The sequence below is a fragment of the Stegodyphus dumicola genome, chromosome 2 (genome assembly GCF_044657685.1).
Source record: "Stegodyphus dumicola isolate Sdum_Otavi_A_Nest chromosome 2, ASM4465768v1".
In the NCBI taxonomy this organism is placed as follows: domain Eukaryota; kingdom Metazoa; phylum Arthropoda; class Arachnida; order Araneae; family Eresidae; genus Stegodyphus; species Stegodyphus dumicola.
Genome location: NC_140769.1, coordinates 85,376,347 through 85,388,323, shown reverse-complemented (window position 1 = coordinate 85,388,323; position 11,977 = coordinate 85,376,347). Strand labels below are relative to the sequence as shown.

The 11,977-nt window shown below is 35.6% G+C and overlaps 1 protein-coding gene across 1 annotated transcript in view; it reads left to right on the top strand.

Moving 5' to 3' along the window:
- Positions 1 to 517: 517 nt before the first annotated feature.
- The window catches only part of PolD2 (DNA polymerase delta subunit 2), a 142,927-nt gene continuing 131,467 nt past the window's right edge, over positions 518 to 11,977 (top strand). Inside the window, exon 1 of the mRNA XM_085810832.1 lies at positions 518 to 1,060. Coding sequence (XP_085666958.1) covers positions 856 to 1,060 — 205 coding nt within the window. The 5' untranslated portion in view covers positions 518 to 855. The remainder of the gene's footprint in view (positions 1,061 to 11,977) is intronic.

Below are 11,977 nucleotides of genomic sequence, written 5' to 3'. Positions count from 1 at the left end.
CGATAGCCAAAAGATCTTACCTTTGGTTATGAATATCCATGAAGAGGGAAGATCTATTTTTCTTGCAAAACCATTACTAATGCCGTTCCATCATCACGAACAGCTTTATCTTCTCGAACGACAAATTTTTTCTTCAAAATGCTTAATGCATACACTTTGCCAGCTACAAAATCTTTGCGATTAATATTTTTTATCCATTTCTGAGAGAGTACAGGATACGAAGGAAATTTGAAAGTCGACACATGTTCATTACTGCTATCGTAATTTGATCGGCATTTACGTACACTACACTTTCTTGGCATTCTAAAACACACTTTTTCTTATAAATTCGAATTCACAATATAATATTTTACTTTCCGGTAAAATACAAAATTTTTCAGAAGAAAAAACACATGTAAACAATTATCTCACTAGCACTAGTCCTACGGCGAAGCAATGCCAACTTACAAAATTGAAGGACTAAGATTATGACGTCAGATCATGTGATCATCAGATTGGAGCAGGCCTGTAGATATCTAGTTGGCCTTGGCCAGGGGGTCAATAACTTCCTTAATGCCCCTGCTCCATACAACTTCACTTTCCTGACAACCCCAACAATCGTAGCCAACACCATTAGCTCCTTACAGACGAAGAAAGCCCCAGGGCACGATGGCATCTCGACCAAAGCACTGAAACATCTTCCGATCAACGCTCAAGGCTCAACATTTCAAGCGAGCACCGCTTAATATTTAGCTCAAACCAGCATCTTTTTGATGGAACTACAACTATTTCTACGTTTGTATTTACCGCGGATAAAAGTTGCGCGCGATTTGTTTGTAGTTGATTAAAACCTCGTTTCTGAATCAGCGCTAAGAAATGGTATCCAAAACAAATGGAAATATGTTAGGATCTCATTCAGGCGATATAGCTGTACATGTAAGACCTATCAGTAAATACACTAATTTATGCCATAAATATTTAATACAGGAAAGGACATTTGATAGACAGTATGCATCGTTTTATATATCAAGGCTGAGAGTTACAATTCCTAGACTGCATGAGCAAGCAAAATGGAAATGGGGTGAGTTTATTATTATGATAGCAATTTATTAACATGATTGTGAAAATCATATTGGTAAAGAAATACTGGGACTTTAAGGTACCCCTTGTATTATGGTGAAGTTGTTGTTTGATTTATCACCAAGTTGTTGTTTCATTTATGTGGTGTAGTTGAATGTTATGGAAACCCTATTGTGACGTAATCAGATGCATGATTCTGGGAAATTTTGAATCATGGGATGTTTTGTAAGTGTTTTTGTGGTGTGTGTTGGTTTGATTCTTTAGACGGTAGAATGGCCGAATGTAGTAAGATTAATTTGTAATTTTAATTTCTGTACGATTTGGAGCGAAAGGGGAAAAGAGCTTTAATTGACTGGTGTGAAAATGAAGGTTTACTTAGTAGCCATTATAAGTGTTCTGTATTTAGGAAGGATATGCCTCTAGTCGAATGTAAAAAGCGTTTAGATGGATTTGAATGGGTTTGTAGGAAGAAAGGTTCAGATGGTCACTATGTGAAGTGTTCCATCAGAAAGAGTACCTGGTTTGAAAAAAGTCATTTGAGTATGATTGATATTTTGATTTTTATGTGGCTCTGGGTGTACGAAGCGAACTCGAAAATCATGGTAAGTGAATATTTGTTTCTGGTAGTGCTTAAATGTATAACATGTTTTTCCTTTTTTGTGTTATTTTATTGTTTGGTTTAAAATGTATTTTATTGAGATTATGTATTTTTTCTTTGCCTATATTGTAGAATTTGATGCACTTTTGACTTTTTAAGTGAAAATATATCAATGTGTACATGGATAAAGAAAAGGGATTGCGCAATGCAAGTTTGTGCAATTCTGGGATTTTTGTAAGTGAAAATAGGTCGACATGTACATGGATAAAGTTAAAAGAGTGCGCAATGCCATTTTTGTGGAATTTGGGGATTTTTTTAGAGTGAAAATAGGTCGACGTGTACATGGATAAAGTCAAAGGAGTGCGCAATGCCATTTTTGTGCAATTCAGGGATTTTTTTTAAGTGAAAATAAGTCGATGTGTACATGGATACCGAGTTTGTGCAATTGTTTGTCTTGTTATTTTGGCTTTGCAAGCCAAAATAACGAGTCAAAGAATTGTACAAAATCGGTATCCATGTACCGCCAAAAATCGCCAAGTTTCGCCTAGGGGTACCCTAAACTATACTTTTACCAAAATACTTTATATTGGAAAATAAGCTGAACTTGCCATTTAATAGTTTGGTAAAACTGGAAAATACGGTCCAGTTTAACGCGTTTTCAAAAAATTGTTAAGTCGCCAAATCGGTTGTTTTTGCACATTTTAGAAAATCGCTAACTTATCATGTAGCCATATTAGATAATTGCGAATTTGAACTAATTCTGTAAACATGCAAAAAATAGATCATATGTAAACATGCAAAAATATTTAAGCAACCTGTAAACATGCAAAAATATCTAAAACAGGACATCAAGAAAAGCTACGAAAAGGGGGAAATTGCAGAACCATCTACTGCTTGGTGTGTTTTTAAGAATTGCACATACTCGGTATCCATGTACACATCGACCAGTTTTTCACTTAAAAAAACATCTCAGAATTGCACAAAAATGGTATTGCGCAACCCCTGGACTTTATCCATGTACACATCGACCTATTTTGACTTAAAAAGGTCAAAGAAAATTGACAGAAATCCAATTCTTCTTACTCTTGCAAATGCCAAGCAAATAAGTGGGCTATTCTGCACTTTACCTAAAGTATTTGAAAGTTAATAACTATGTATTTTACAGGATAAACAATATTAAAAGTTTTTATAATATCATATACTAATTTTAAGACAGTAGCAAAATGGAGTAAAGCGTTTTATCACCAAATTGTAATAAGCAGTAAATGAGTAATAAATGATCGAAAAGCATTGATTCATATTTAAGCCAAGAGGTTACCAGATTTGGCACAATTTTGCTTCACTTGGGGACTGGAGTGCAATTCTTATATGAAAGTAAATCTTAACTGTTGCGATCGGAATTTCTTTGCAGTATATATGATAATTGATTGCATGTTCAGATACACCTTAGTGAAAATATTTGGATTAATCTTTGGATTATAGTAACTTGGCGAAAATTTGGCGACCAACCCTGCTACAGCAACATGCTAGTTTTGTTTTGGACGCCATTTTGTTTTCACAGAGTAAAAGCATGTTTTTTTTTTTTTTTTTCCTCAACATTTTTTCCCAATAATCTGCTAGCCGAAATACGCTTATGCTAGAACTTTTATGGAACAAAAATGCTTAATCATGACGAAGATTACGTACGAAATTGGGAGAAAGTGCAGAATCGCCCACTGCTTGCCTCGTTTTTAAGAATTGCACATGCACAGTATCCATGTACACGTCGATCTATTTTCACTTAAAAAAATATCCCAGAATCGCACAAAAATGGCATTGCGCACACTCTTGACTTTATCCATGTACACTGCTAGTCCTAGATAGTAACCTTTATCGCCTTACCAAAATGTCGCCAAACTACCTGTTACCATATTCCAAAGATTAGTCAATATTTGATTTTCACTAAGGTATAATGTTATATCCATTTTGGATATAAATAATAAAAAATGTTATATCCTTTTTTTATTGTCCTAATATATCCATTTCTTTATGTCCGATGTTAGCTTTTACTGTATAGTATACCTGAAGATTATTGCTCTTAAAATTATTTTTATAATTAACATTATTATTCACCTTTTATAATTTAAGCAACATGCTTGGGTAAAAGTATATTTACGGGTACCGTTTGGCGAAAATTGGTGATTTTTTGCGGCTTATGGATACCAAGTTTGTGCACTTCTTTGACTTGTTAGTTTGGCTTTGTGTAGCAGCAATTAATGCCAAAACTCGCTGCCACGCAAACACAAAACAACAAGTCAAACTTGATATTCATGTACACATTGACCTACTTTCACTTAAAAAAAAAAAAAAAATCAGAATATCACAAACTAGGCATTGTGCGCTCCCTTGACTTTATCCATGTACATGTCAACCTATTTTCACTTACAAAAACATCAGAGAATTGCATAAACTTGGCATTGCGCACACCCTTGACTTTGTCCATATGCATATCGATATATTTTCACTTAAAAGGTCAAAGGAACATCCAATTCTACAGTAGAGGCAAACAAAAAATGCGTAATCTCAATAAACTACATTTTAAATCCAAAAATAAAATAACATAAAAAAGGAAAAACCTCTTATGTATTTAAGCATTACACAAAGCAAATATCCACTTAACCTTATTTAGAAATTTCTTCGTCTTCAGTCTGTGGCACAAAAAATTCCTTAACAGCATCCAAAACCTTCCTAAAATTATCTGAACTCAAATCTGTATATTAACGTCACCACATAAGTTCACAAAAATAAGAGTAAAAAATCTCCTCCGTAGTTCTGGACAGTCTGGAAAATGGCTACTAAGTAAACCTTCATTTACACACAAGTCAATTAATGCTCTTTTCCTTTTTCATTCAAAATTGTACAGAAACTTCAAATCAATCTTACTACATTCAGCCATTATACCACCTAAACAACAAAACAAGCAATGTTTTCCTAACTAACACACACCACAAGTCCTTACAAAACATCCCATATTGCAAAATTTACTGCAATCATGCAACCAATTACATCATAATAGGGTTTCCATAACATTCAACTAATCAGGTTACCATAAATGAAACAACAACTTGGTGATAAAAGAAACAACAACTTGGTGATAATGCAAGGAGTACCTTTCAGTCTACTCTAACCCATGCTTGAAATTGACAGAAAATTTTTTTCTTCTTATTTTTCACATGCTGCATTAATTCAAATCTATGTGCATGATAGCATTGCTTTATATATGCCTTTCCCGACAAAGATCTGTAAAGGGCTGTTAGTAAATTTAGTTGCTGAAAAGAATTTATGCCATAAATATTCTTTTTGGCTAATCGTTATTCTATGGTACCCCTTGGTTTTTTTTCGTTGCAAAAAATTGCCAAGGGATATTGGTTGTTTGCCAAACTTGAAAGCCGGTTGTGCAAAGTAGATTTTTCGGGAACCCTAATGCTGATAATGCAAGGCTGTGGAGTCGGGCAGATTTTGGGGTAAAAGGAGTTGGAGCTGGAGTCGCTAAAAACAGGTCGACTCTGACTCCAGTTTTTGTTGGGTAGTTTGAATTTGAAATGAAATTAAAATGAAATGAAAAAATTAATGACGAGTTATAATTTTCATTTATGGACTATATACGAGGATTTGAACTTTAATAGTGGCAACACAGCTGAAAAAAATGCTACGCAACAAAACCAAAGAATATCGCGTATACCACACGTGAACTACATACCTACCTTACCTCTCAGCAAAAAGACTTGTCCTGCCTACGTCACGCGCATGCGGAGTGACGCGAAGAACGAATCCTTGTATTAGCTCATGGTCTAAAGTAAGTGTTGTCAGGATGTTTTCAAAACAAGAACAACTATGTTGGATAAAAATTGAATGTGCCAGAGGTCGTACAGCATGACAGTGTCATCAAGGGCTTCAAGAGGCTTGCAGGGAATCTGCATTGCCTTACAGAACCGTAGCAAGATGGGTGAAAGCATTCAATGAAGATGCCAAAACATGGTAGAATATCACAAACTAGGAATCATGCTAGCAAATCACAAACTGGCAGGTCTTCCGGGACATGCTGGGGGCAGGTCGTCCGAGTGTCAGCGATGCAGACATGCAAGCTGTTGCCGCACTAATGGACAGTGATCGCTGCCAAACGATTCGTCAGCTGGCCAAACAAACAGGATTAGCGCATACGACTGTGCGGCACATTCTGAAGGAACTCCTGTCCATGAGAAAAATTGCTTCACGATGGGTTCCACATCAATTGACGGAAATGCAGAAATGGCTATGATACGATGCTGCCCGAACCCACCTGGAGTGCTATGAGCGCGGAGATGCTTTTTTACGCCATATCATTACGCTGGATGAGACTTGGGCCCGATCATACCAGCCAGAACTGAAACGCCAATCAAACGAATTGCGTCATCACGGGTCACCACGACGTTCGAAATTTCGTCAGAACCCCATCAATGTGAAAGTTATGGTGATTCTCGTGTACGACTGGTGTCATCCTAACGCATACCGTTCCCCTACAGCAGACTGTCACTGTGCAGTATTACTGCTCATTTTTGGAGTACAATCTCCGACCAGCTTTGAGAAAAAAACGGTGACACTTTCTGCAGAACGCTCCTCTCATTTTGCATGACAAAGCTCGGCCTCATGCAGCGCAAGCTGTGACTGATTTGTTCAAGCGATGGGGCTGGGAAGTGCTTTACCATCCACCATACTCTCCATATCTAAGCCCTTGTGACTATGACTTAATTCCTAAGATGAAGGAACCACTTCGTGGCACTCGCTTCCAAACTGTTCCTGAGATTCTTGCGGCAGTAGACCGGTCCATTTAAACTATTAACAAAACAGACGCTGCTACAGGTATTCTGCGACTTCCACATCGTTGGAAACGGGTTGTACACAATGCTGGCGACTATATTGAAGGACTGCAAAACATGGTGACATGAATCACTTTTGTATTCCTTGTAAATAAATAGTTGCCACTATTAAAGTTCCAACCCTCGTACATTAATAAAAAATAGTTATTTTCTATTTTATTGACGTATTAATAAATAAATATAAAGGAGGAGAATGGATGTGATATTTGCTATTAGTGATAAAACTGTTTCATTTAGTTACAAATCTCACTGGTAAATTTAGGTAAGCAGCAATAGCAGCAAGAACTCCCAAAACTAATGCCATTCTTAGGAAGCGAGCAGGAAAAGGAGCAATTATTGATCAAGCAATGCGATTAGGAAGTACATATTTGATGATAAAGAGGTTTTTAGAATTAAGAACTTTTTTAGAAGATGTAGATAACCCTAATGTTTGACTAACAGAAAGCCTGTGGAATGATCTCGCAGAATTAGAAACTCTTCTTTCTACACCATATATAGCCACAAAAAAGCTGCAATCTGAAGAATTGACAGGAGGCAAGAGGGGAAGAATGGGATGTTTGTTTTTTTCTAAAATAGAGGGTTTATTGCAGAAGAAATCATTTCTTCAATGAAGAAAAGAGAAACTAGTTTGCTAGACAATGAGATCTTGCTGGGTTCAATATATGTACATCTAAAACACCGAATTTTCTTGGATGACGAACAAATTAAAAAGGCAAAGAAAGCCATCTATGAACTTCTATCCTCATTAAGAATGAAATTATTCTCAGTACAATTTGAAAATTCGAATGAGGATAGTCAAACTGCAGACATTGCACCTGAGTCTCTATCATCCTCTTCCAGTAATGAATTAGATTCTGATAAATATTTTTGGATAATATTGAAAAGACTAAGGCAAAGCAAATGAAAATAAAGAACCAAGAGCCTTTAGATATAAAAATGAAAAAAATACAAACAAGATTTCTACAGGGCCTTTGAAGAAATAGAGAAATATGATTGCGCTTGCGAGACACCTCTTTTTAGAACTTCTAAAAATCTATCCTGAAAAGTTAAAAGAAGTAGCTCTAACAGTAACAGCTCTTCCTCAAGTTAGTGTGGAAAGGCTCTTTTCAGCTCTGAAGTTAATCAAATCGGATCTATGGCCCTCCAAAAAAACAATCTTGCCGAAGCTATACTGTTTCTTAGAAATAACTAATGCCAGTTTTTCCATTTCAAAATAAATGCTAATTTTATAAATAATTTGCTATGCCATCATTTTTTTTCTTTAGCATCTATTACTTCTTTTATATTAAGAAAATAAGCTGTAACCCATGTGTATATGTGTACATGTATGTACAGTACAAAGTCCGAAATCCGGACTTGTCAGGACTTCGGCGATTCCGGATTTCGGATTTTTCCGGATATTAGATCATAAGTTTAAATCTAGTAAGATGGCATGTAGAAATTATAAAATTAAAAATATTGGAACTACTCTGATGTGCACCCTCAAGATGCCAAACATTTTTGGCTAGAAACTCCCCGCTGCCATATTACTATCTAAATTTTTTATCTACATTTCAAACTTTAAGCCTAAAATGTCTCCAAAAACGCGGTTTTCGCTCATGCAAAAACTATGTTTTGAACACACAATTTAAGCTAAAAATCCGAAACAAAAACAAAAAATTTAGACAGCAAAAACGTAAAGTTTCTAACCAAAAATATTTGACAAGAATCCATGGACACAGCGATATGTTTTAACTTAAGAAAACATTTATGAATGTCACAATCTATGCAACGAACGAATCTACGAACACCTCTCTTTAATAAATTAACATAACAACAATAAATTTCAAAGAATACCATGTACACAGCGTTCTGTTCTCTACGAATTGCACAATCTAGACACTACTCACTAATCAACAAAATAAATTTCAAACAATTAAAAAAACAACAATAACGACAGAAATTCATACTAAAAAAACAATGAACATAACATTCTACAAAATTAGAACAAGAATAAAATAAAATGCACTTACCATGAATTAATGCTCTTTCGAACAGCAGAAATACCAATTTCATACAGTCTTTAACATGCCTCCATGTAATCACTATCGTATTTATGACAGCCAGACGCACTATCCAGAAAATTCATACTATGGTTCACAAATAAATAAAATCACAAATCCCTATATCTATCATGCACAGCCATTAAAAATAATCTCCCAGACCCTCTTTCCACACCTCCAAATACCCACTGCCCCTCAACAGGATGGCCACAATGATATTTCCTTTTGACGAACTTCAGTTCAACAACTTCCACCATTTTATCTTCCCCTCCTATCTTTCTGAGACACAGACGTGAACAAACCAACGAGCATGACACGAACCAACGAGCTCCAGTGAAAGATTTTTCAACGTCAACAGGGTTGCCATACAACACACAACCGCACCAAAAACCAGCGCAGAACACATATCGCCACATTTGGAGAAATTAGGGCGTATATCAGAGTTGTACCAAAATATTAAATCGTGATTTATGAAATAATGAAGTATTTATGATATAAAGGATATCAAAATTTACATACGCACACAAAAAGCAAAATATTTATTTGTTTACCTTATTAAACGTTTCTTTCAATGTAAGTTGTTTAAGTTGCTTCGTTTTTTGTGCTAATACTTTGTCTTTAATTCTATAAACAGACATAATTTCTTGTTCAGTTACAAAGTTTTACCTTATTAAACATTTCTTTCAATGTAAATTGTTTAAGTTGCTTTGTTCTTTGTGCTAATACTTTCTCTTTAATTCTATAAACAGACATAACTTCTTGTTCAGTTACGGAAGTTCCTCTGTTCAACTCCTGTAATTGCTGTATCGAGAATACCGACTAACTTGTCAATGGAAATGTTTTCGTTTTCAATAACCTCTCTCTCACTTTCTTCACTATCGGTAGCGGTATTTTCTGAATCTAGAACCATACTACAGATTTCGCCATTCATTAATTGATTGATGATTAAGAAGTATTGTCATCACAATGAAAAATTTATTTTATATCATCTTCATTTATTACTGCTTTTCCACATTTCTTTACAAAATCCGTTATTTGGAAAATTTCACCTTTGTTTTGCGATATCCGAAAACCTTTAAAATTCACAGCTATCATCAACAAATTTAGCTGTCATTCATTGTACATATTTGGCTATGCATCATGAGCTTGGCAATTAACGACAAGTTCCGTAAATTTTATCTTGCTTCTATAGTGCACTGAGACAATTAAGCTTGAATTGTATTAGTTTAGTTATTTATTGTACGTATGTCTCTTTCTTGCACATGCTTAAGGGTTATCAGAGTTTTGAATAAATAAATTTCCACATATACGTAAGCCTTCTTGATGGCTGGCGCTAGATATCTTACCGCCTGGTGCAGTCTCTGTGGGTCCTAAATTCTGCGATCCGGTGCCGCATTACCAGCCCTAGTGCTGGTTCTGGGTTTATATGAATAACAAATCAGTTATTCTTAATTCAAAAAGCCCTAAGTGTAATCTTTGGGTATATGAATATCATCAACAAAATCTATTTTTAGCATATGGAAAGAAATTTTTATTAAATTTTTCGTCAACATGTTTTAGTGCATTTAACTTAAATCTGTAATCATCGCCAAGCATAATGTCAGCATAAAAGGTTACCATACTTCTTTGTTATTCAATTACTAACATAAAAAAATATGTTTAGGCATAGCTACATGAGTCATTACTCAAGTTGTCATGTGTTGATAAACATGCAGTAATGAGAGAAAAGTATAATAAATAATGATTTGCCCGATTGGGTAACGATGTATCTATGTGGAATGTTTCGCTTTTAGATGTGTGCCAAGCAGATATGCAGCAATGGAGCCAAATTACTGATTGTACAAATTTATGCTAAAATGATTGTTTCTTCAATAACAATATATTTTATTTGGTATCGAAGTGAAATTAAGAATCGGGACTCTCCAGATGTTTTATTATGCGTGGAGAGGGGGAATCAAATGCACATGCATAAAGCCTACGAGAAAAACGTTGTTGGTGGTTTTGAGGTCCGGATTTTAGATCATTCTAGATAATGGACATCCGGATTTCGGACTTTGTACTGTATATATGAGGGAGTCGGAGTCTAAAATTTCAGGAGTCAGTCATTTTGCGTACCAACTCCACAGCCCTGTGATAATGTTAGCGAAACTACTGGCTACCATGATGATTTTAACTTTGTTTTAGCTTCCTGATTTTTAAGTGAAAATAGATCAATGTGTACATGGACACTGAGTTTGTGTAATCTTTGCCTTCTTATTTTGGTTTTATGTAGCGGCCATCTTGAAATTGTGCCTTCCTAGCGCCGATCTTGGCGTCAATAAATAAATGATTCACCAAGGGGTATCGTACAATAAATTTTTACCATTCTTTTTTTTGGGGGGGGGGATGTTCTTTTTGTTCCAGAAGAATGGTTTTTTTTTTTTTTTTTTTTTTCCCCCCAGGATTCTGAGGGATTAAATTGGCAGACTTCATGCAGTTTTCATGTTTTCGGTGTTCTCCTGCATGTAGCATTGTGATAGGATTTGGATATACCAATATGTTTTAGATTTGAGAGCCCATGCCATAACTCGGAAATCATTCACTTAACAAAATAAAGCCTAACACACCAATGATTTTGAAGTTTGATTTGGTGAATGCTTTCAATGAAGCTTAGGAGGTGAAGTGATAGGATTTCTCTGAAATGCTCATTGTTTAAAGGAAGTGAGGTGGTGACTTTTTTTCAAAACGTTTACCGGACTATCAATATTTAATAGGCAAACATTATCAACATATGAAAAGAGCTGCCAACGGGGATAGTGGTTAGCATTGCTGACTGCTGTACTGAAGGGCCTGTGTTTGAATCCTGGAGAAGCCATGGATATTTGTAAATGTATAGTGCCTGTGGAGCATGGAGGCACTATTATATGCTGAGCCAAAATGCTGTCCTCTTAAGAGGTTGGTGTTAGTAGAAGAGGGATAGAGACCCTTTGTCCCTCCCCGGGGGTTCTCTTGTGTAGTATTGTGGGCGGAACTGAACAGTCATATTGTCACCATATGGTGCTCAAGGCTATTGCTAACGACAGGCACAATCTTGCACTCTTGCTATGATGAATTTCGCGGGCTTGTTCTGATATTACTGTCAGACAAGCAAGATAAGTCACAACAAGACATATGAAAAGAAACACACTTTAGTAATTTAAAATACAGATTTTAGTAATTTAAAATACAGATACTATTGCATTATCTGCCCAACCACGAAAGCAATAACCAGGCAGGGTGCTATGTAACTGAAGTGGGGAATCCAGAATTTTATGAAAATGTATTTTAGCTGGCAAACCACTAAATGCATATTGTTTTGGAGTTCAAGGCAAAGAATATACACGCTTTGTCGGGGGTTATGTTTG